Source organism: Delphinapterus leucas, unplaced genomic scaffold, assembly GCF_059928025.1.
Source record: "Delphinapterus leucas isolate spDelLeu-1000000601 "Yukka" unplaced genomic scaffold, BTC_Dleu_Yukka2 spDelLeu_asBTCV2_sq25, whole genome shotgun sequence".
Taxonomy (NCBI): domain Eukaryota; kingdom Metazoa; phylum Chordata; class Mammalia; order Artiodactyla; family Monodontidae; genus Delphinapterus; species Delphinapterus leucas.
Genome location: NW_028322234.1, coordinates 8837967 through 8863717, shown reverse-complemented (window position 1 = coordinate 8863717; position 25751 = coordinate 8837967). Strand labels below are relative to the sequence as shown.

General features: G+C 50.8%; 1 protein-coding gene across 1 annotated transcript in view; it reads right to left on the bottom strand.

The window, feature by feature from the left end:
* MUC16 (mucin 16, cell surface associated) overlaps positions 1 to 25394 on the bottom strand; it is a 57212-nt gene extending 31818 nt beyond the window's left edge. The window contains 2 exon segments of the mRNA XM_089905884.1: positions 238 to 22114; positions 23192 to 25394. Of these exon segments, the coding sequence (XP_089762010.1) occupies positions 238 to 22114; positions 23192 to 23573 (22259 nt within the window). The 5' untranslated portion in view covers positions 23574 to 25394.
* Positions 25395 to 25751: the final 357 nt, after the last annotated feature.

The window sequence follows — 25751 nt, the reverse complement described above, 5'->3', positions numbered from 1 at the left end:
GCATTTGACACAGAATAAGTGTTCTATAAACATTTGTTGTTATCATTATTGTCATCATCAACATTAGCTGTAATGTTACAACACCCATCATGGTACTATAATTATTCAACTACTTGCTTATTTAGCTTTGTTCCCCCAGTGCTTATTTCAATGCCTGAACATGAAAATAGATCAACATATATGTTTGCTAAAGGAATTTCTGGTGCAGTAATAAACTCCTAATTAACTCCTTTTTACCTGTTGGAAAAGAAGCCATTTTCTATGAGCCCCAAGTAATGAGAGTGTAGGAGCAGTGGGTCCTTACTTGTCAACCGGGTTGAGTGTGGAAGAACTTGAGAAGAACTTGTCACTGTTCCCAAACCAACACTCTCTGTCATTCTGGTATCCGTAATGGGTGGTAAAGTTGTCCTGACTGGCTGCGTCCAAGTCTGCAAAGTACTGGCTGTAACCAAGGGTAATGCAGCAGTGCTTTGGCTCTCTGCCTCAAGGTTGGTGTCTACTATTCTTGGGGTAGCTGGTGAGGAAGTAATCCAATGGGGGAGTGGGCTGGTTGAAGAATCAGTGGTACGGAAGGTCAAAGAGGGGAATGGTATTGAAGCTGAAGAAGGTAGACTCTCTGCAGTGGTGGGCATAGTAGCATCCCCAGGCCCTGATTCTGTCCTAGAAAATGGACTGACTGAAATGGCACCTGGAACTCCAGATGTAGCAAAGGAAGCCATGGCCTCTGACAAAGAAGGTGTTAGTGTGTTATTAGCAAAAATGGTCTCAGCTGAAGACAGTATATCTGTGCTTAGGTAACGTGTATTTTCTGATACAGGCACAGAAAGATTGGATTCTGGGACAGTTATGCCAGCAGACCTTGTAATGGAGGGAGAAGTGTAAAAGCGTGTGACTGTTTCCACTGGAATGTCTGTATACTGTGTAGACAGAGGCTGACCTGGTGCTGATACTTTCACAGAAGACGTAGCATCAGTCCTGGGACCCTTCAAACCATGAGTGGACAGAGGCGATGAAGGTGTGTTTGTGAGTGTGCTTGAGCTGGAATCCAAGACTATTCTTGTCTCCTTCAGTCTAGGAGTCAGATGGGAAACTGTCTTCGTCTCAAAGGAGGAACGCATTGATGTGGAAAGAGTGGTCTCATACACGGAGGAAGCAGTACCCATAGGATATGTGGTGCTGGAGGACTCAGGAAAAATTGGGACAGAGGAACTTAGTTCATGTCCAGAACTGCTGGAACCCACAGTACTCATTATTGTGTATACGGGAGGAAGAATTTTCGCTGTATATATGGAGAATTCAGAGGTGGACAGTATCTCAACTGTGGGACTACTCAAAGTTGGAGGTAACGTGGTCACTGCTCCCAAGGTTATACCCAATCTGTCTTCGGTCTTCCCCAGACCACGGGTGAGAACTGAGGTCACAGGTGTAGGAGAGGAGGGGCTCCTCCCTGGTAATGTGGATGTCTCAGGGGAGGGTGTTGTCCTGGCAGGTACAATTACTGGGGAGGTTGGAGAGCCAGTTTCTTTCACAGAGGCAGGGCTTGGCCAAAACGCATCCTCGGCACCTCTGCTGCTGAGAGTGGTCATCTCTGGGTGCATAAAACTCTGAGTCACAGTCGAGTGAATCTCCACCCCTGTGGTATTAGTTGTAGCGCCCAAGGTAAGTGGGTCCTGTGAAGTAGCCTCAATGGGACCTGTTTGGGTGGTCATGGCCACTTCTGCAGATTCTGTCGTCACAGGAGAGGCAGAGGACCTGGTGATCAGGCCTTCAGGGATGTCTGGCGACATCGTGGACTGAACAGGGCCAGCGATGGGCGTGCTGCTAGAGGAGATGGGTTCGGTCCTAGAGATCTCCGTAGTCATATCAGGGGGTACTTTGGAAGGTACGGCGATTTTCTCTATGGCTGAGCTGTTCTGCTGGACAGTGCTGGTGTTCCTCAGTTCAGGAGTCAGAGAGGATGTGGAGTCTAGCTCAAACATTGTAGTTTCTAAAGAGTGAGGCATTGATGTGGAAACACTGGTCTCCGTACGGGTGGAAGGAGTAAGCATTGGGGACGTGACACTGGATGGCTGTGAGTCAGCTGGGGCAGAGGAATGTGCTTCATGCCCAGAATTTGTATTGGCCCCGTGGGTCCCAGCTGTGTTCTTGGAGGGCTGAATTCCATCTGTACCTGTGGAGGCTTCAGATGTGGACAGTATCTCCTTGGTCGTGCTGATCTCACTTGAAGGTGAACTGGACACAGGTTCCACACTTGTACCCAATGTGTCTTTGGTCTTCCCCAGACCACGAGTGAGAAGTGAGGTCTCAGGGGTAGGAGAGGAGGGGCTCCTCCCTGGTGATGTGGATGGCTCAGGAGAGGGTGTTGTCATGGCAGGTACAGTCAGTGGGGAGGATGGAGAGCCAGTTTCTTTCACAGAGGCAGGGCTTGGCCAAAACACATCCTCGGCACCTCTGCTGCTGAGAGTGGTCATCTCTGGGTGCGTAAAACTCTGAGTCACAGTGGAGTGAATCTCCGCCCCTGAGGTGTTGGTTGTAGTGCCCAAGGTAAGTGGGTCCTGTGATGTAGCCTCAGTGGGACCAGTTTGGGTTGTCATGGTCACTTCTGCAGATTCTGTCATCACCGAAGAGGCAGAGGGCCAGGTGATGGTTCCTGCAGGGAAGTCTGGCGACATCGTGGACTGAACAAGGCCAGGGATGGACGTGCTGCTAGAGGAGATCAGTTCTGTCCTAGAGATCTCAGTAGTCGTATCAGTGGGTACTTTGGAAAGGACGCCGATTTCCTCTGTGGCTGAGCGGTTCTGCTGGACGGTGCTTGTGTTCCTCAGTTCAGGAGTCACAGAGGATATGGAGTCTAGCTCAAACATTGTAGCTTCTAAAGAGTGAGGCACTGATGTGGTAACACGGGTGTCCCTAGAGTCGGAAGGAATAAGCATTGGAAACGTGACATTGGATGGCTCCGAGTCAGCTGGGGCAGACGAATGTGTTTCACGTCCAGAGCTTTTGTTGGCCCCATTGATCCCAGCTGTGTTCTTGGAGGGCTGAATTGCATCTGTACCTGTGGAGGCTTCAGAGGTGGACAGTATCTCAATGGTGGTGCTCATCTCACCTGAAGGTGAACTGGGCATAGGTTCCACACTTGTACCCAATGTGTCTCTGGTTTTCCACAGACCACGGTTGAGAAGTGAGGTCACAGGAGTAGGAGAGGAGGGGCTCCTCCCTGGTAATTTGGATGGCTCAGGGGAGGGTGTTGTCATGGCAGGTACAATCACTGGGGAAGATGGAGAGCCAGCCTCTATCACAGAGGCAGGGCTTGGCCAAGACACATCCTCGGGACCTCTGCTGCTGAGAGTGGTCATCTCTGGGTGCGTAAAACTGTGAGTCACAGTCGAGTGGATCTCTGCCCCTGAGGTGTTGGTTGTAGTGCCCAAGGTAAGTGGGTCCTGTGATGTAGGCTCAATGGGACCTGTTTGGGTGGTCATGGTGACTTCTGCAGATTCTGTTGGCACAGGAGAGGCAGAGGGCCCGGTGATGATGCCTGCAGGAATGTCTGGCGACAACGTGTACTGAACAGGGCCAGGGATGGACGTGCTGCTAGGGGAGATCGGTTCGGTCCTAGAGTTCCCAATAGTCGTATCAGTGGGTACTTTGGAAGGGACGGCGATTTTCTCTGTGGCTGTGCTGTTCTGCTGGACGGGGCTGGGCTTCCTCAGTGGAGGAGTCAGAGAGGATGTGGAGTGTATCTCAAACACTGTAGTTTCTAAAGAGCGAGGCATTGATGTAGAAACACTGGTGTCCCTAGAGGGGAAAGGAGTAACCGTTGGGGACGTGACACTCGATGGCTCTGATTCAGCTGGGGCAGAGGAATGTGCTTCATGTCCAGAAATTGTGTTGGCCCGGTGGGTCCCAGCTGTGTTTTTGGAGGGCTGAATTGCATCTGTACCTGTGGAGGCTTCAGAGGTGGACAGTATCTCAATCCTGGTGCTCATCTCACCTGAAGGTGAACTGGACACAGGTTCCACACTTGTACCCAATGTGTCTTTGGTCTTCCCCAGACCACGAGTGAGAAGTGAGGTCACAGGTGTAGGAGAGGAGGGGCTCCTCCCTGGTAATGTGGATGTCTCAGGGGAGGGTGTTGTCCTGGCAGGTACAATTACTGGGGAGGTTGGAGAGCCAGTTTCTTTCACAGAGGCAGGGCTTGGCCAAAACGCATCCTCGGCACCTCTGCTGCTGAGAGTGGTCATCTCTGGGTGCATAAAACTCTGAGTCACAGTCGAGTGAATCTCCACCCCTGTGGTATTAGTTGTAGCGCCCAAGGTAAGTGGGTCCTGTGAAGTAGCCTCAATGGGACCTGTTTGGGTGGTCATGGCCACTTCTGCAGATTCTGTCGTCACAGGAGAGGCAGAGGACCTGGTGATCAGGCCTTCAGGGATGTCTGGCGACATCGTGGACTGAACAGGGCCAGCGATGGGCGTGCTGCTAGAGGAGATGGGTTCGGTCCTAGAGATCTCCGTAGTCATATCAGGGGGTACTTTGGAAGGTACGGCGATTTTCTCTATGGCTGAGCTGTTCTGCTGGACAGTGCTGGTGTTCCTCAGTTCAGGAGTCAGAGAGGATGTGGAGTCTAGCTCAAACATTGTAGTTTCTAAAGAGTGAGGCATTGATGTGGAAACACTGGTCTCCGTACGGGTGGAAGGAGTAAGCATTGGGGACGTGACACTGGATGGCTGTGAGTCAGCTGGGGCAGAGGAATGTGCTTCATGCCCAGAATTTGTATTGGCCCCGTGGGTCCCAGCTGTGTTCTTGGAGGGCTGAATTCCATCTGTACCTGTGGAGGCTTCAGATGTGGACAGTATCTCCTTGGTCGTGCTGATCTCACTTGAAGGTGAACTGGACACAGGTTCCACACTTGTACCCAATGTGTCTTTGGTCTTCCCCAGACCACGAGTGAGAAGTGAGGTCTCAGGGGTAGGAGAGGAGGGGCTCCTCCCTGGTGATGTGGATGGCTCAGGAGAGGGTGTTGTCATGGCAGGTACAGTCAGTGGGGAGGATGGAGAGCCAGTTTCTTTCACAGAGGCAGGGCTTGGCCAAGACACATCCTCGGCACCTCTGCTGCTGAGAGTGGTCATCTCTGGGTGCGTAAAACTCTGAGTCACAGTGGAGTGAATCTCCGCCCCTGAGGTGTTGGTTGTAGTGCCCAAGGTAAGTGGGTCCTGTGATGTAGCCTCAGTGGGACCAGTTTGGGTTGTCATGGTCACTTCTGCAGATTCTGTCATCACCGAAGAGGCAGAGGGCCAGGTGATGGTTCCTGCAGGGAAGTCTGGCGACATCGTGGACTGAACAAGGCCAGGGATGGACGTGCTGCTAGAGGAGATCAGTTCTGTCCTAGAGATCTCAGTAGTCGTATCAGTGGGTACTTTGGAAAGGACGCCGATTTCCTCTGTGGCTGAGCGGTTCTGCTGGACGGTGCTTGTGTTCCTCAGTTCAGGAGTCACAGAGGATATGGAGTCTAGCTCAAACATTGTAGCTTCTAAAGAGTGAGGCACTGATGTGGTAACACGGGTGTCCCTAGAGTCGGAAGGAATAAGCATTGGAAACGTGACATTGGATGGCTCCGAGTCAGCTGGGGCAGACGAATGTGTTTCACGTCCAGAGCTTTTGTTGGCCCCATTGATCCCAGCTGTGTTCTTGGAGGGCTGAATTGCATCTGTACCTGTGGAGGCTTCAGAGGTGGACAGTATCTCAGTGGTGGTGCTCATCTCACTTGAAGGTGAACTGGGCATAGGTTCCACACTTGTACCCAATGTGTCTCTGGTTTTCCACAGACCACGGTTGAGAAGTGAGGTCACAGGAGTAGGAGAGGAGGGGCTCCTCCCTGGTAATTTGGATGGCTCAGGGGAGGGTGTTGTCATGGCAGGTACAATCACTGGGGAAGATGGAGAGCCAGCCTCTATCACAGAGGCAGGGCTTGGCCAAGACACATCCTCGGGACCTCTGCTGCTGAGAGTGGTCATCTCTGGGTGCGTAAAACTGTGAGTCACAGTCGAGTGGATCTCTGCCCCTGAGGTGTTGGTTGTAGTGCCCAAGGTAAGTGGGTCCTGTGATGTAGGCTCAATGGGACCTGTTTGGGTGGTCATGGTGACTTCTGCAGATTCTGTTGGCACAGGAGAGGCAGAGGGCCCGGTGATGATGCCTGCAGGAATGTCTGGCGACAACGTGTACTGAACAGGGCCAGGGATGGACGTGCTGCTAGGGGAGATCGGTTCGGTCCTAGAGTTCCCAATAGTCGTATCAGTGGGTACTTTGGAAGGGACGGCGATTTTCTCTGTGGCTGTGCTGTTCTGCTGGACGGGGCTGGGCTTCCTCAGTGGAGGAGTCAGAGAGGATGTGGAGTGTATCTCAAACACTGTAGTTTCTAAAGAGCGAGGCATTGATGTAGAAACACTGGTGTCCCTAGAGGGGAAAGGAGTAACCGTTGGGGACGTGACACTCGATGGCTCTGATTCAGCTGGGGCAGAGGAATGTGCTTCATGTCCAGAAATTGTGTTGGCCCGGTGGGTCCCAGCTGTGTTTTTGGAGGGCTGAATTGCATCTGTACCTGTGGAGGCTTCAGAGGTGGACAGTATCTCAATCCTGGTGCTCATCTCACCTGAAGGTGAACTGGACACAGGTTCCACACTTGTACCCAATGTGTCTTTGGTCTTCCCCAGACCACGAGTGAGAAGTGAGGTCACAGGTGTAGGAGAGGAGGGGCTCCTCCCTGGTAATGTGGATGTCTCAGGGGAGGGTGTTGTCCTGGCAGGTACAATTACTGGGGAGGTTGGAGAGCCAGTTTCTTTCACAGAGGCAGGGCTTGGCCAAAACGCATCCTCGGCACCTCTGCTGCTGAGAGTGGTCATCTCTGGGTGCATAAAACTCTGAGTCACAGTCGAGTGAATCTCCACCCCTGTGGTATTAGTTGTAGCGCCCAAGGTAAGTGGGTCCTGTGAAGTAGCCTCAATGGGACCTGTTTGGGTGGTCATGGCCACTTCTGCAGATTCTGTCGTCACAGGAGAGGCAGAGGACCTGGTGATCAGGCCTTCAGGGATGTCTGGCGACATCGTGGACTGAACAGGGCCAGCGATGGGCGTGCTGCTAGAGGAGATGGGTTCGGTCCTAGAGATCTCCGTAGTCATATCAGGGGGTACTTTGGAAGGTACGGCGATTTTCTCTATGGCTGAGCTGTTCTGCTGGACAGTGCTGGTGTTCCTCAGTTCAGGAGTCAGAGAGGATGTGGAGTCTAGCTCAAACATTGTAGTTTCTAAAGAGTGAGGCATTGATGTGGAAACACTGGTCTCCGTACGGGTGGAAGGAGTAAGCATTGGGGACGTGACACTGGATGGCTGTGAGTCAGCTGGGGCAGAGGAATGTGCTTCATGCCCAGAATTTGTATTGGCCCCGTGGGTCCCAGCTGTGTTCTTGGAGGGCTGAATTCCATCTGTACCTGTGGAGGCTTCAGATGTGGACAGTATCTCCTTGGTCGTGCTGATCTCACTTGAAGGTGAACTGGACACAGGTTCCACACTTGTACCCAATGTGTCTTTGGTCTTCCCCAGACCACGAGTGAGAAGTGAGGTCTCAGGGGTAGGAGAGGAGGGGCTCCTCCCTGGTGATGTGGATGGCTCAGGAGAGGGTGTTGTCATGGCAGGTACAGTCAGTGGGGAGGATGGAGAGCCAGTTTCTTTCACAGAGGCAGGGCTTGGCCAAGACACATCCTCGGCACCTCTGCTGCTGAGAGTGGTCATCTCTGGGTGCGTAAAACTCTGAGTCACAGTGGAGTGAATCTCCGCCCCTGAGGTGTTGGTTGTAGTGCCCAAGGTAAGTGGGTCCTGTGATGTAGCCTCAGTGGGACCAGTTTGGGTTGTCATGGTCACTTCTGCAGATTCTGTCATCACCGAAGAGGCAGAGGGCCAGGTGATGGTTCCTGCAGGGAAGTCTGGCGACATCGTGGACTGAACAAGGCCAGGGATGGACGTGCTGCTAGAGGAGATCAGTTCTGTCCTAGAGATCTCAGTAGTCGTATCAGTGGGTACTTTGGAAAGGACGCCGATTTCCTCTGTGGCTGAGCGGTTCTGCTGGACGGTGCTTGTGTTCCTCAGTTCAGGAGTCACAGAGGATATGGAGTCTAGCTCAAACATTGTAGCTTCTAAAGAGTGAGGCACTGATGTGGTAACACGGGTGTCCCTAGAGTCGGAAGGAATAAGCATTGGAAACGTGACATTGGATGGCTCCGAGTCAGCTGGGGCAGACGAATGTGTTTCACGTCCAGAGCTTTTGTTGGCCCCATTGATCCCAGCTGTGTTCTTGGAGGGCTGAATTGCATCTGTACCTGTGGAGGCTTCAGAGGTGGACAGTATCTCAGTGGTGGTGCTCATCTCACTTGAAGGTGAACTGGGCATAGGTTCCACACTTGTACCCAATGTGTCTCTGGTTTTCCACAGACCACGGTTGAGAAGTGAGGTCACAGGAGTAGGAGAGGAGGGGCTCCTCCCTGGTAATTTGGATGGCTCAGGGGAGGGTGTTGTCATGGCAGGTACAATCACTGGGGAAGATGGAGAGCCAGCCTCTATCACAGAGGCAGGGCTTGGCCAAGACACATCCTCGGGACCTCTGCTGCTGAGAGTGGTCATCTCTGGGTGCGTAAAACTGTGAGTCACAGTCGAGTGGATCTCTGCCCCTGAGGTGTTGGTTGTAGTGCCCAAGGTAAGTGGGTCCTGTGATGTAGGCTCAATGGGACCTGTTTGGGTGGTCATGGTGACTTCTGCAGATTCTGTTGGCACAGGAGAGGCAGAGGGCCCGGTGATGATGCCTGCAGGAATGTCTGGCGACAACGTGTACTGAACAGGGCCAGGGATGGACGTGCTGCTAGGGGAGATCGGTTCGGTCCTAGAGTTCCCAATAGTCGTATCAGTGGGTACTTTGGAAGGGACGGCGATTTTCTCTGTGGCTGTGCTGTTCTGCTGGACGGGGCTGGGCTTCCTCAGTGGAGGAGTCAGAGAGGATGTGGAGTGTATCTCAAACACTGTAGTTTCTAAAGAGCGAGGCATTGATGTAGAAACACTGGTGTCCCTAGAGGGGAAAGGAGTAACCGTTGGGGACGTGACACTCGATGGCTCTGATTCAGCTGGGGCAGAGGAATGTGCTTCATGTCCAGAAATTGTGTTGGCCCGGTGGGTCCCAGCTGTGTTTTTGGAGGGCTGAATTGCATCTGTACCTGTGGAGGCTTCAGAGGTGGACAGTATCTCAATCCTGGTGCTCATCTCACCTGAAGGTGAACTGGACACAGGTTCCACACTTGTACCCAATGTGTCTTTGGTCTTCCCCAGACCACGAGTGAGAAGTGAGGTCACAGGTGTAGGAGAGGAGGGGCTCCTCCCTGGTAATGTGGATGTCTCAGGGGAGGGTGTTGTCCTGGCAGGTACAATTACTGGGGAGGTTGGAGAGCCAGTTTCTTTCACAGAGGCAGGGCTTGGCCAAAACGCATCCTCGGCACCTCTGCTGCTGAGAGTGGTCATCTCTGGGTGCATAAAACTCTGAGTCACAGTCGAGTGAATCTCCACCCCTGTGGTATTAGTTGTAGCGCCCAAGGTAAGTGGGTCCTGTGAAGTAGCCTCAATGGGACCTGTTTGGGTGGTCATGGCCACTTCTGCAGATTCTGTCGTCACAGGAGAGGCAGAGGACCTGGTGATCAGGCCTTCAGGGATGTCTGGCGACATCGTGGACTGAACAGGGCCAGCGATGGGCGTGCTGCTAGAGGAGATGGGTTCGGTCCTAGAGATCTCCGTAGTCATATCAGGGGGTACTTTGGAAGGTACGGCGATTTTCTCTATGGCTGAGCTGTTCTGCTGGACAGTGCTGGTGTTCCTCAGTTCAGGAGTCAGAGAGGATGTGGAGTCTAGCTCAAACATTGTAGTTTCTAAAGAGTGAGGCATTGATGTGGAAACACTGGTCTCCGTACGGGTGGAAGGAGTAAGCATTGGGGACGTGACACTGGATGGCTGTGAGTCAGCTGGGGCAGAGGAATGTGCTTCATGCCCAGAATTTGTATTGGCCCCGTGGGTCCCAGCTGTGTTCTTGGAGGGCTGAATTCCATCTGTACCTGTGGAGGCTTCAGATGTGGACAGTATCTCCTTGGTCGTGCTGATCTCACTTGAAGGTGAACTGGACACAGGTTCCACACTTGTACCCAATGTGTCTTTGGTCTTCCCCAGACCACGAGTGAGAAGTGAGGTCTCAGGGGTAGGAGAGGAGGGGCTCCTCCCTGGTGATGTGGATGGCTCAGGAGAGGGTGTTGTCATGGCAGGTACAGTCAGTGGGGAGGATGGAGAGCCAGTTTCTTTCACAGAGGCAGGGCTTGGCCAAGACACATCCTCGGCACCTCTGCTGCTGAGAGTGGTCATCTCTGGGTGCGTAAAACTCTGAGTCACAGTGGAGTGAATCTCCGCCCCTGAGGTGTTGGTTGTAGTGCCCAAGGTAAGTGGGTCCTGTGATGTAGCCTCAGTGGGACCAGTTTGGGTTGTCATGGTCACTTCTGCAGATTCTGTCATCACCGAAGAGGCAGAGGGCCAGGTGATGGTTCCTGCAGGGAAGTCTGGCGACATCGTGGACTGAACAAGGCCAGGGATGGACGTGCTGCTAGAGGAGATCAGTTCTGTCCTAGAGATCTCAGTAGTCGTATCAGTGGGTACTTTGGAAAGGACGCCGATTTCCTCTGTGGCTGAGCGGTTCTGCTGGACGGTGCTTGTGTTCCTCAGTTCAGGAGTCACAGAGGATATGGAGTCTAGCTCAAACATTGTAGCTTCTAAAGAGTGAGGCACTGATGTGGTAACACGGGTGTCCCTAGAGTCGGAAGGAATAAGCATTGGAAACGTGACATTGGATGGCTCCGAGTCAGCTGGGGCAGACGAATGTGTTTCACGTCCAGAGCTTTTGTTGGCCCCATTGATCCCAGCTGTGTTCTTGGAGGGCTGAATTGCATCTGTACCTGTGGAGGCTTCAGAGGTGGACAGTATCTCAGTGGTGGTGCTCATCTCACTTGAAGGTGAACTGGGCATAGGTTCCACACTTGTACCCAATGTGTCTCTGGTTTTCCACAGACCACGGTTGAGAAGTGAGGTCACAGGAGTAGGAGAGGAGGGGCTCCTCCCTGGTAATTTGGATGGCTCAGGGGAGGGTGTTGTCATGGCAGGTACAATCACTGGGGAAGATGGAGAGCCAGCCTCTATCACAGAGGCAGGGCTTGGCCAAGACACATCCTCGGGACCTCTGCTGCTGAGAGTGGTCATCTCTGGGTGCGTAAAACTGTGAGTCACAGTCGAGTGGATCTCTGCCCCTGAGGTGTTGGTTGTAGTGCCCAAGGTAAGTGGGTCCTGTGATGTAGGCTCAATGGGACCTGTTTGGGTGGTCATGGTGACTTCTGCAGATTCTGTTGGCACAGGAGAGGCAGAGGGCCCGGTGATGATGCCTGCAGGAATGTCTGGCGACAACGTGTACTGAACAGGGCCAGGGATGGACGTGCTGCTAGGGGAGATCGGTTCGGTCCTAGAGTTCCCAATAGTCGTATCAGTGGGTACTTTGGAAGGGACGGCGATTTTCTCTGTGGCTGTGCTGTTCTGCTGGACGGGGCTGGGCTTCCTCAGTGGAGGAGTCAGAGAGGATGTGGAGTGTATCTCAAACACTGTAGTTTCTAAAGAGCGAGGCATTGATGTAGAAACACTGGTGTCCCTAGAGGGGAAAGGAGTAACCGTTGGGGACGTGACACTCGATGGCTCTGATTCAGCTGGGGCAGAGGAATGTGCTTCATGTCCAGAAATTGTGTTGGCCCGGTGGGTCCCAGCTGTGTTTTTGGAGGGCTGAATTGCATCTGTACCTGTGGAGGCTTCAGAGGTGGACAGTATCTCAATCCTGGTGCTCATCTCACCTGAAGGTGAACTGGACACAGGTTCCACACTTGTACCCAATGTGTCTTTGGTCTTCCCCAGACCACGAGTGAGAAGTGAGGTCACAGGTGTAGGAGAGGAGGGGCTCCTCCCTGGTAATGTGGATGTCTCAGGGGAGGGTGTTGTCCTGGCAGGTACAATTACTGGGGAGGTTGGAGAGCCAGTTTCTTTCACAGAGGCAGGGCTTGGCCAAAACGCATCCTCGGCACCTCTGCTGCTGAGAGTGGTCATCTCTGGGTGCATAAAACTCTGAGTCACAGTCGAGTGAATCTCCACCCCTGTGGTATTAGTTGTAGCGCCCAAGGTAAGTGGGTCCTGTGAAGTAGCCTCAATGGGACCTGTTTGGGTGGTCATGGCCACTTCTGCAGATTCTGTCGTCACAGGAGAGGCAGAGGACCTGGTGATCAGGCCTTCAGGGATGTCTGGCGACATCGTGGACTGAACAGGGCCAGCGATGGGCGTGCTGCTAGAGGAGATGGGTTCGGTCCTAGAGATCTCCGTAGTCATATCAGGGGGTACTTTGGAAGGTACGGCGATTTTCTCTATGGCTGAGCTGTTCTGCTGGACAGTGCTGGTGTTCCTCAGTTCAGGAGTCAGAGAGGATGTGGAGTCTAGCTCAAACATTGTAGTTTCTAAAGAGTGAGGCATTGATGTGGAAACACTGGTCTCCGTACGGGTGGAAGGAGTAAGCATTGGGGACGTGACACTGGATGGCTGTGAGTCAGCTGGGGCAGAGGAATGTGCTTCATGCCCAGAATTTGTATTGGCCCCGTGGGTCCCAGCTGTGTTCTTGGAGGGCTGAATTCCATCTGTACCTGTGGAGGCTTCAGATGTGGACAGTATCTCCTTGGTCGTGCTGATCTCACTTGAAGGTGAACTGGACACAGGTTCCACACTTGTACCCAATGTGTCTTTGGTCTTCCCCAGACCACGAGTGAGAAGTGAGGTCTCAGGGGTAGGAGAGGAGGGGCTCCTCCCTGGTGATGTGGATGGCTCAGGAGAGGGTGTTGTCATGGCAGGTACAGTCAGTGGGGAGGATGGAGAGCCAGTTTCTTTCACAGAGGCAGGGCTTGGCCAAGACACATCCTCGGCACCTCTGCTGCTGAGAGTGGTCATCTCTGGGTGCGTAAAACTCTGAGTCACAGTGGAGTGAATCTCCGCCCCTGAGGTGTTGGTTGTAGTGCCCAAGGTAAGTGGGTCCTGTGATGTAGCCTCAGTGGGACCAGTTTGGGTTGTCATGGTCACTTCTGCAGATTCTGTCATCACCGAAGAGGCAGAGGGCCAGGTGATGGTTCCTGCAGGGAAGTCTGGCGACATCGTGGACTGAACAAGGCCAGGGATGGACGTGCTGCTAGAGGAGATCAGTTCTGTCCTAGAGATCTCAGTAGTCGTATCAGTGGGTACTTTGGAAAGGACGCCGATTTCCTCTGTGGCTGAGCGGTTCTGCTGGACGGTGCTTGTGTTCCTCAGTTCAGGAGTCACAGAGGATATGGAGTCTAGCTCAAACATTGTAGCTTCTAAAGAGTGAGGCACTGATGTGGTAACACGGGTGTCCCTAGAGTCGGAAGGAATAAGCATTGGAAACGTGACATTGGATGGCTCCGAGTCAGCTGGGGCAGACGAATGTGTTTCACGTCCAGAGCTTTTGTTGGCCCCATTGATCCCAGCTGTGTTCTTGGAGGGCTGAATTGCATCTGTACCTGTGGAGGCTTCAGAGGTGGACAGTATCTCAGTGGTGGTGCTCATCTCACTTGAAGGTGAACTGGGCATAGGTTCCACACTTGTACCCAATGTGTCTCTGGTTTTCCACAGACCACGGTTGAGAAGTGAGGTCACAGGAGTAGGAGAGGAGGGGCTCCTCCCTGGTAATTTGGATGGCTCAGGGGAGGGTGTTGTCATGGCAGGTACAATCACTGGGGAAGATGGAGAGCCAGCCTCTATCACAGAGGCAGGGCTTGGCCAAGACACATCCTCGGGACCTCTGCTGCTGAGAGTGGTCATCTCTGGGTGCGTAAAACTGTGAGTCACAGTCGAGTGGATCTCTGCCCCTGAGGTGTTGGTTGTAGTGCCCAAGGTAAGTGGGTCCTGTGATGTAGGCTCAATGGGACCTGTTTGGGTGGTCATGGTGACTTCTGCAGATTCTGTTGGCACAGGAGAGGCAGAGGGCCCGGTGATGATGCCTGCAGGAATGTCTGGCGACAACGTGTACTGAACAGGGCCAGGGATGGACGTGCTGCTAGGGGAGATCGGTTCGGTCCTAGAGTTCCCAATAGTCGTATCAGTGGGTACTTTGGAAGGGACGGCGATTTTCTCTGTGGCTGTGCTGTTCTGCTGGACGGGGCTGGGCTTCCTCAGTGGAGGAGTCAGAGAGGATGTGGAGTGTATCTCAAACACTGTAGTTTCTAAAGAGCGAGGCATTGATGTAGAAACACTGGTGTCCCTAGAGGGGAAAGGAGTAACCGTTGGGGACGTGACACTCGATGGCTCTGATTCAGCTGGGGCAGAGGAATGTGCTTCATGTCCAGAAATTGTGTTGGCCCGGTGGGTCCCAGCTGTGTTTTTGGAGGGCTGAATTGCATCTGTACCTGTGGAGGCTTCAGAGGTGGACAGTATCTCAATCCTGGTGCTCATCTCACCTGAAGGTGAACTGGACACAGGTTCCACACTTGTACCCAATGTGTCTTTGGTCTTCCCCAGACCACGAGTGAGAAGTGAGGTCACAGGTGTAGGAGAGGAGGGGCTCCTCCCTGGTAATGTGGATGTCTCAGGGGAGGGTGTTGTCCTGGCAGGTACAATTACTGGGGAGGTTGGAGAGCCAGTTTCTTTCACAGAGGCAGGGCTTGGCCAAAACGCATCCTCGGCACCTCTGCTGCTGAGAGTGGTCATCTCTGGGTGCATAAAACTCTGAGTCACAGTCGAGTGAATCTCCACCCCTGTGGTATTAGTTGTAGCGCCCAAGGTAAGTGGGTCCTGTGAAGTAGCCTCAATGGGACCTGTTTGGGTGGTCATGGCCACTTCTGCAGATTCTGTCGTCACAGGAGAGGCAGAGGACCTGGTGATCAGGCCTTCAGGGATGTCTGGCGACATCGTGGACTGAACAGGGCCAGCGATGGGCGTGCTGCTAGAGGAGATGGGTTCGGTCCTAGAGATCTCCGTAGTCATATCAGGGGGTACTTTGGAAGGTACGGCGATTTTCTCTATGGCTGAGCTGTTCTGCTGGACAGTGCTGGTGTTCCTCAGTTCAGGAGTCAGAGAGGATGTGGAGTCTAGCTCAAACATTGTAGTTTCTAAAGAGTGAGGCATTGATGTGGAAACACTGGTCTCCGTACGGGTGGAAGGAGTAAGCATTGGGGACGTGACACTGGATGGCTGTGAGTCAGCTGGGGCAGAGGAATGTGCTTCATGCCCAGAATTTGTATTGGCCCCGTGGGTCCCAGCTGTGTTCTTGGAGGGCTGAATTCCATCTGTACCTGTGGAGGCTTCAGATGTGGACAGTATCTCCTTGGTCGTGCTGATCTCACTTGAAGGTGAACTGGACACAGGTTCCACACTTGTACCCAATGTGTCTTTGGTCTTCCCCAGACCACGAGTGAGAAGTGAGGTCTCAGGGGTAGGAGAGGAGGGGCTCCTCCCTGGTGATGTGGATGGCTCAGGAGAGGGTGTTGTCATGGCAGGTACAGTCAGTGGGGAGGATGGAGAGCCAGTTTCTTTCACAGAGGCAGGGCTTGGCCAAAACACATCCTCGGCACCTCTGCTGCTGAGAGTGGTCATCTCTGGGTGCGTAAAACTCTGAGTCACAGTGGAGTGAATCTCCGCCCCTGAGGTGTTGGTTGTAGTGCCCAAGGTAAGTGGGTCCTGTGATGTAGCCTCAGTGGGACCAGTTTGGGTTGTCATGGTCACTTCTGCAGATTCTGTCATCACCGAAGAGGCAGAGGGCCAGGTGATGGTTCCTGCAGGGAAGTCTGGCGACATCGTGGACTGAACAAGGCCAGGGATGGACGTGCTGCTAGAGGAGATCAGTTCTGTCCTAGAGATCTCAGTAGTCGTATCAGTGGGTACTTTGGAAAGGACGCCGATTTCCTCTGTGGCTGAGCGGTTCTGCTGGACGGTGCTTGTGTTCCTCAGTTCAGGAGTCACAGAGGATATGGAGTCTAGCTCAAACATTGTAGCTTCTAAAGAGTGAGGCACTGATGTGGTAACACGGGTGTCCCTAGAGTCGGAAGGAATAAGCATTGGAAACGTGACATTGGATGGCTCCGAGTCAGCTGGGGCAGACGAATGTGTTTCACGTCCAGAGCTTTTGTTGGCCCCATTGATCCCAGCTGTGTTCTTGGAGGGCTGAATTGCATCTGTACCTGTGGAGGCTTCAGAGGTGGACAGTATCTCAGTGGTGGTGCTCATCTCACTTGAAGGTGAACTGGGCATAGGTTCCACACTTGTACCCAATGTGTCTCTGGTTTTCCACAGACCACGGTTGAGAAGTGAGGTCACAGGAGTAGGAGAGGAGGGGCTCCTCCCTGGTAATTTGGATGGCTCAGGGGAGGGTGTTGTCATGGCAGGTACAATCACTGGGGAAGATGGAGAGCCAGCCTCTATCACAGAGGCAGGGCTTGGCCAAGACACATCCTCGGGACCTCTGCTGCTGAGAGTGGTCATCTCTGGGTGCGTAAAACTGTGAGTCACAGTCGAGTGGATCTCTGCCCCTGAGGTGTTGGTTGTAGTGCCCAAGGTAAGTGGGTCCTGTGATGTAGGCTCAATGGGACCTGTTTGGGTGGTCATGGTGACTTCTGCAGATTCTGTTGGCACAGGAGAGGCAGAGGGCCCGGTGATGATGCCTGCAGGAATGTCTGGCGACAACGTGTACTGAACAGGGCCAGGGATGGACGTGCTGCTAGGGGAGATCGGTTCGGTCCTAGAGTTCCCAATAGTCGTATCAGTGGGTACTTTGGAAGGGACGGCGATTTTCTCTGTGGCTGTGCTGTTCTGCTGGACGGGGCTGGGCTTCCTCAGTGGAGGAGTCAGAGAGGATGTGGAGTGTATCTCAAACACTGTAGTTTCTAAAGAGCGAGGCATTGATGTAGAAACACTGGTGTCCCTAGAGGGGAAAGGAGTAACCGTTGGGGACGTGACACTCGATGGCTCTGATTCAGCTGGGGCAGAGGAATGTGCTTCATGTCCAGAAATTGTGTTGGCCCGGTGGGTCCCAGCTGTGTTTTTGGAGGGCTGAATTGCATCTGTACCTGTGGAGGCTTCAGAGGTGGACAGTATCTCAATCCTGGTGCTCATCTCACCTGAAGGTGAACTGGACACAGGTTCCACACTTGTACCCAATGTGTCTTTGGTCTTCCCCAGACCACGAGTGAGAAGTGAGGTCACAGGTGTAGGAGAGGAGGGGCTCCTCCCTGGTAATGTGGATGTCTCAGGGGAGGGTGTTGTCCTGGCAGGTACAATTACTGGGGAGGTTGGAGAGCCAGTTTCTTTCACAGAGGCAGGGCTTGGCCAAAACGCATCCTCGGCACCTCTGCTGCTGAGAGTGGTCATCTCTGGGTGCATAAAACTCTGAGTCACAGTCGAGTGAATCTCCACCCCTGTGGTATTAGTTGTAGCGCCCAAGGTAAGTGGGTCCTGTGAAGTAGCCTCAATGGGACCTGTTTGGGTGGTCATGGCCACTTCTGCAGATTCTGTCGTCACAGGAGAGGCAGAGGACCTGGTGATCAGGCCTTCAGGGATGTCTGGCGACATCGTGGACTGAACAGGGCCAGCGATGGGCGTGCTGCTAGAGGAGATGGGTTCGGTCCTAGAGATCTCCGTAGTCATATCAGGGGGTACTTTGGAAGGTACGGCGATTTTCTCTATGGCTGAGCTGTTCTGCTGGACAGTGCTGGTGTTCCTCAGTTCAGGAGTCAGAGAGGATGTGGAGTCTAGCTCAAACATTGTAGTTTCTAAAGAGTGAGGCATTGATGTGGAAACACTGGTCTCCGTACGGGTGGAAGGAGTAAGCATTGGGGACGTGACACTGGATGGCTGTGAGTCAGCTGGGGCAGAGGAATGTGCTTCATGCCCAGAATTTGTATTGGCCCCGTGGGTCCCAGCTGTGTTCTTGGAGGGCTGAATTCCATCTGTACCTGTGGAGGCTTCAGATGTGGACAGTATCTCCTTGGTCGTGCTGATCTCACTTGAAGGTGAACTGGACACAGGTTCCACACTTGTACCCAATGTGTCTTTGGTCTTCCCCAGACCACGAGTGAGAAGTGAGGTCTCAGGGGTAGGAGAGGAGGGGCTCCTCCCTGGTGATGTGGATGGCTCAGGAGAGGGTGTTGTCATGGCAGGTACAGTCAGTGGGGAGGATGGAGAGCCAGTTTCTTTCACAGAGGCAGGGCTTGGCCAAGACACATTCTCGGGACCTCTGCAGCTGAGAGTGGTCATCTCTGAGTTTGTAAAACTCTGAGTCACTTTCGAATGAGTCCCTGCCCCAGAGACCTTGGTCGATATGTCCAAGGTAAGTGTGTCCTGTGATGTAACCCCTGGGGGACCTTTTTGGGTGGTGATGGTCATTCCCGAAGATTCTGTCATGAACCTGTATGTAGAGGGGCTGGTTCTGCTTTCTGTAGTTGTGCTTGGAGAAGTTTTGAAGTGAGCAGGGCTTGGGATAGGTATCCTGCTAGAGGAGGTAACTTGTGTCCTGGTGACCTCAGTAGTAGCATCATTTGTGGACACATTGGAAATGACAGTGCTTGTCTCTGTAGCAGAGCTGGTCTCCTGGTAGGTACTTGTCTCCCTAAGTCCAGTATTCAGAGAGGATACTGACTCTCTCTCAATCTTTATAGTCTCAGATGAGCCAGACATTGATGTGGGAGCAGTAGTGTCCCACATGGCAGAGGAGGTAACCACTGAAGATTTAGCTTTGGGTGGCTGTGTGGGGGCCAGGACAGGAGAATGTGATTCATGTTCACAACTGGTAGTCTCTACATGTGTCATTGCTGTGTTTGTGGAAGGATGAATTGCTTCTATATCTGTGGTGACAAACATCTCATCTGAGCTACTCCTCAAATTTGGGGGTAAACTGGTATCAGTTTCCAAACTCGTCCTCAACATGTCTCTGGTCTTCCCCAAGCCGAAGTTCTCAGGCAAGAGACCTGAGGTCACAGGTAGAGTAGAGGAGGTACTTTGCCCTTGTGATGTCAACAAAACATGAGAAGATGAGGTTGTGTCAGAGATAGGTGCTAGGGAAGAGGAAGAGGTGGTTTCTCCCACAGAGGGAGGGTTTGTCCATGACACACCTTCAGGACCTTTGCTCGTTTGAGTGGTTATCTTTGACTGTGGAAATCCCTGAGTCACAGCCAAGTAAGTCCCTGACAAGGAGTCTGTGGCTAATGTGTCCATGGTAGGTGCACCCAGCAATGTAGTCCCTGAAGGACCTGTTTGCATGGTGATGGTCATTCTTTCAGAGTCTGTTATGTCAGGGAAGGTAGAGGGCCTGGTGATGTCTGATGACCTTGTGGACTGAGCTAGATCTGGGCTAGAAATTCTGTCAGAGGTAGTGACTTCTGTCCCGGACACCCTAGTAATAGCAGAAGAACTTAGGGAATGGACACTACTTATCTCTGTGGTTGAGTTGGTATCCATGTAAATACTGGACTCCCTCAGTTCAGTGGTCAGGGGGTAATCAAGCTCTCTTCCAGCCCTTGTGGATTCTGGCCAGGTAGTTGCTGATGTGGAAACAATGGTATTCAGCATGATGGAGGTAGTATTCATTGGATATGTGCCCATGGATGACTCTGAGTGTGCTGGGACAGTGGAATGAAGATCATGTTCAGAATTTGAGGGCCATACTGTTGTATCTACTGTGTTTGTAGATGGGTGAATTGTCTCTTTGTCTGTGGTAGGTTCAGAAGTGGCTATTCTCTCATATGTGCCATTTTTCCAATTTGGAGATGAAGTTGTCCCAGATTCCAAGCTTATGCCCAGTATATCTGTGGTCTTTAATAAGCCTGGGGAGTCAGTAACCTCCTTGATGGTCCCTCCTGAGACAGAAGAGACATTTATCACCTCAGTGTTCAGAGATGTGCTTGAGCTTGATTCTTCTTCCCTCATCCAGGAATGAGATGTAGCTCTTGCCTCTGTTGTAGGAGTCCTTATCCCATTCACCCGGGGAATTGGATATGGAGTTCTTACTGTATATGGGATTAAGTCCAGAGTTGTTGCTTCTGGTCTAGACATATACCCTGGATCTGCAGAAGCTGTGATGTGAAGCTGGGTAGAACTCTGCTCTACTTCTTTGCTGGCAAGATCTGGCCTCCCTGATAAAGTGACTTTAGAGCTATTTACCATTGTAACAGGTGTGGCCTCACTTGTAATGTTCTCTGTGGAGGAGGGCAGCTGTGAGGTAGTTGGGCTGATCATGTTCTCCAAAGGGAGTTCTGAAGGAGTTGTAACCTCCTGAAGAACTGAGGTAGAGGTTATGGCTGATGACACAGAACTCCCAGTGGCCCAGTCAAGAGTGGACAGAGAATCAGGCAGAGGAGTGGATGGGAGGATCTTTGGGATAGTCTTTGTATTTGGATGGTCCATGGAAGCCACTGAAACATGCAAGGCTTCTGTTTCTCTTCTACTGGGAGTCCAACTTGTGCTTAAAATGTCAGGAACTGAGGTGCTCATCCTCTCAACACCAGAAGTTGAGATGGGCATAGATGCAGTTGTGTCTAAAGGACTCAATGTCCTTACACTTGTGCTGGCCTCTGTCTTTTCAGCTGAAGCAAAGGAGGATGGGATGGTTAGGCTGGTTCCATTGACAGTCACAAGGCCATGGGGGGTAGACACAGAGCCTGATTCAGTGCTTGACGCTATGGATGAAGTTGTGCTCATTGCAGAAATTGCTTTAGGAGAACCTGTGACTTCCAAGATTGAAGCCATGTCTGTGATAGTCCTGGGGCCTGATGTTGGGGCAGGAGCAGCTGTGGATGACCAGGTGGGTGGGTGCTGTAGGGCAGATGTGCTGGTCTCTGTAGCCAGGGTGCTGTCCATGGTGCTCACACTTCCTTTTGGGCCGGGCATAGTAGTCAGGACTGAATTGGTTTCCATAGTGGTGATCGTGGTGGTGACAAGAGGAGTGGGAGCTATGGTTACCTCCATGTTGCTCACTCCTGCAGGATATGAGGTCTGTGATAGTTGCCCAAGAGTAGAGGCAACATCACTATTTACTACACTTGTGATGGTTGCCAGTGTCGTAGACCCCACGGAGGGGAATGTGACAGATGGTGAAGAGCTCATTTTTCCCCCTGAGGCATTGGTGATGCTGGTAATGTCTTGGCTTTCAGAGGTCAGAGATGCTAATGTGGTTTGTTCTACGGAGCTTTTATGCAATGTGTCTTTGGCCTCAGGGGATTTATCAAGAATCAGGTTACTCCCAGTTGTCTGCTCTGACCATGGGCTAGCAGATGAATAAGCCTCACTCACAGATATACTTGCCTGTTGTTCATCTGTCATTGTATCTTTACTCAGAACAGTGGAAGGAATGACTGTGATGTTGACCCTTGTCTTGGTTATAAATTCAGATTTATCTGTCACTGAGCTCATGGTTACCATCTGGGTTGTCACAGAGTCCGGGATGGCCACAGGGTCTTCAGGACCAGTGGAAGATGTGTTCAGAGAGACATGTGTGTCCACGGTGGTCCCTCCAGTGGAGCCAAGCCACGTGGATAAATTCATTCCAGTTGTCCTTGGAATCAGATTTGGGCTTGTTTGTGGACCAGTCCCTATGTTGCCTTTAGGATTTGACTCTCGGGAGACAGAGGACACTGTGCCCAATGACTTTTTGGTCCCTTCTGGAGTCCCAAGATGGGGGTTGGTCCCAACCTCAGATTGGGAGAGTGAGACCCACTCTGTAGTTGCTGTCCCTTCTGTTGGTGACTTGGCTGGTGTCATGAATCCTGTGGGCAGGTGAGAGAGGCTGATGCCGCTACTCTCTATGGCTGTGGACTGAAGTGTGACTGGTTCCACTGTGGTCTTCATAGGGACAGTTGCTGTTGAAGTATTCCAAGAATTTCCCAGAGTGTACTTCATTTCTGGGCTGGTGCTGGGCTCCTTGGAACTTATGATTTTGAAGGCTGTAGCCATTTCTGGGCTTCTTGTGGGCATACCTGTGATTGGAAAGTGAATTGGTAGGAGATATGCAAATGGTACAGGAGTCCTGATTGACAGTATCATTTGTTCCTTCCTGTGATTTCAACTCAAACTATTTCCTATTTCTCCAGAAAAGAAAATGTTAACCCTCTCATACCACATTTCAAGACTCTGGACACCAGGGAACATACTGACCATCCCCAAAGATGGATCAAAGTGTTAGGGTTAGTGGGGTGAGGGCTTTGACCCTCTTGTTTACTCAGAAGAAATTGTTACCTGGAACTCAGTGTACTACATACCCTACAAAGAAGGGCTCTTTGTACAAGTAAGGATGTGATGAACCTGGACTCTACCCGTGCACGAGGCTTCCCCTACCCTATTTTACTTTTCTCCTTGGAGCCTGCCCTTGCGGAACCAGTTTCAGCTTATAACTTCGAGCCTCCGCTAGATGCCCCAAATCTTAGTTCACTGAAAAGCCACTTAAGGATTTATATTTGAGAAGCAACAGAATAGAAGGGTGATAAAATTATTTTCCTTTACCTTCATCCTCTTTCAGATTCATCTCCCTCTCTGAACCCTTTTCCTATCGTTGAGGTAAAGGGCATGTAACTGCCACAGGGATAAGGAAAGCTCGACCTAAGAGCACTCTTTTCTACATTATCCTCACCAACTTGGCATAGCCAAGGACCATGATCCCTTCCTCTACTGTAACAAAAGAAAACTGTATCACCTCAAGTCTGTCTGTGCCCTCCCTGTCAACACAAAATTCCAGTGAGGATCTCCGATTTAGAAAGATCCTTCACCCTGGTGCAAGAGAAAGTGTGGAGGGAACTGACCTTGTGGCATTTTCTCCTGCTGAATTGATTGGCTACTAATCATATAAATTACTGAGTGAAGCAATAACAGTGTTCCGTTAATACAATCTCTAGGAAAAAAATAACCAACTTTAGAGTGACAAGAAGCCAAAGAAATCGATTTCAAACCTAGTCATTTTACTTCCTTAAACAATCCAATTTTTGACCCCAGGGATGAAGAGAGAGGACCCAAATGGGTCCTCTTAGACTTGAAGAAAATAGAGATATGCTCTTACTTACCCACATTGATCATAGTCGTAAGAGATGAGGGGTTACTGGTTGGCGAAGTGGTACCTCCATATTCTCCTTGACTCAGCTCCCTGGTGGTGCTTGCCACAGACTCATCAGGGCCTGAAGTAAAAGATAGAGGTGTTACCTTTGCATTCCCTAAGAATACGGACCTATAAGGAACATTCTCACTAGACACTGGCTTAGCAATGCCCTCATTTGTCTCTGAGAAGGCATTTAAAGAGTAACTGTCTTTTTTACATGAAATCAAACCCTCAAGATGGTCATAAGGGATGGAAAGCTTTTTGTTAATTGTGGGGACTTCTGATCTGATTGGTCTCAACATATAAATTTTTAAAACTATCTGTCTCCTTAGAACAAGTAGGGTCTTCATCACTCTATTATACCTTTATTCATTTTGAAATATTCATATATAACATGAGTTAAATCCAGCAAAATTGTTGTAGTTATTGAGGAGTCTGGCTCCTAGGTAAAAAGCTGTGTGTGATTTTTCAGGCCCAACCATAGGCAATTACCTCAAGGATATTAACTTCAAATAGGAAATCTGTCCTCCCCACACCAGACTTTGTGCACAGCCAATACACTGAAGTTGCTCTAGACAGTTGCAGTCGAGGACTTGGGTCCCTCTTGACCAGCCATACTCTTATGCATTCCTAGACCAGGAGCCTTCATTCCTAGGTCTCTTTATTTATTATTATTTTTAATAGATCTTTATTGGAATATAATTGCTTCACAATACTGTGTTAATTTCTGTTGTACAACGAAGCAAGTCAGCCATATGCATATGCATGTCCCCATATCCCCTCCCTCTTGAGCCTCCCTCCCATCCTCCCTATCCCACCCCTCTAGGCCATTGAAAAGCACCAAGCCAATCTCCCTGTGCTATGCTGCTGCTTCCCACCAGCCAACTATTTTACATTCGGTGGTGTATATATGTCAATGCTACTCTCACTTCGCCCTAGCTTTGCCTTCCCAGCTTCATGTCCGTTTTCTATGTCTACCTCTTTATTCCTGCACTGCAACTAGGTTCATCAGTACCTTTTTTTTTTTTTTAGATTCCATATATATGCGTTAGCATACGGTATTTGTTTTTCTCTTTCTGACTTACTTCACTCTGTATGACAGTCTCTAGGTCCATCCATCTCACTACAAATAATTCAATTTCCTTTCTTTTAATGGCTGAGTAATATTCCATTGTATATACGTGCCACATCTTTATCCATTCATCTGTCTATGGACACTTAGTTGCTTCTATGTCCTGGCTATTGTAAATAGAGCTGCAATGAACGTTGTGGTACATGACTCTTTCGAATTATGGTTTTCTCAGGGTACATGCCCAGTAGTGGGATTGCTGGTTGTATGGTAGTTCTATTTTTAGTTTTTTAAGGAACCTCCATACTGTTCTCCACAGTGGCTGTATCAATTTACATTCCCACCAACAGTGCAAGAGAGTTCCCTTTTCACCACACCCTCTCCAGCAGTTATTGTTTGTAGATTTTTTTTTTTTTTTTTTTTTTTTGTGATACGCAGGCCTTTCACTGTTGTGGCCTCTCCCGTCGCGGAGCACAGGCTCCAAACGTGCAGGCCTAGCAGCCATGGCTCACGGGCCCAGCCGCTCCGCGGCATGTGGGATCTTCCCAGACCGGAGCACGAACCCGTGTCCCCTGCATCAGCAGGTGGACTCTCAACCACTGCGCCACCAGGGAAGCCCTTGTAGATTTTTTTATGATGGCCATTCTGATGTGTGTGAGGTGATACCTCATTGTAGTTTTGATTTGCATTTCTCTAATGATTAGTGATATTGAGCATCCTTTCATCTGTTTGTTGGCAATCTGTTTATCTTCTTTGGAGAAATGTCTATTTAGGTCTTCTGCCCATTTTTGGATTGGGTTGTTTGGTTTTTTGTTTTTAATTTAATTTAATTTATATTTTATACAGCAGGTTCTTATTAGTTATCTCTTTTATACATATTAGTGTATATATGTCAATCCCAATCTCCCAATTAATCACACCACCACCACCCCACCCCCACCACTTTCCCCCCTTGGTGTCCATATGTTTGTTCTCTACATCTCTGTCTCTATTTCTGCCCTTCAAACCAGTTCATCTGTACCATTTTTCTAAGTTCCACATATATGCGTTAATATACGATATTTGTTCTTGTCTTTCTGACTTACTTCACTCTGTATGACAGTCTCTAATCCATCCACATCTCTACAAGTGACCCAATTTCATTCCTTTTTATAGCTGAGTAATATTCCATTGTATATATGTTACACATCTTCTTTATCCATTTGTCTGTCGATGGGCATTTAGGTTGCTTCCATGACCTGGCTGTTGTAAATAGTGCTGCAATGAACATTGGGGTGCATTGTCTTTTTGAATTATGGTTTTCTCAGGGTATATGGCCTGTAATGGGATTGCTGGGTCATATGGTAGTTCTATTTTTAATATTTTAAAGCAGCCTCCATACTGTACTCCATAGTGGCTGTATCAATTTACATTCCCACCAACAGCGCAAAAGGGTTCCCTTTTCTCCACACCCGCTCCA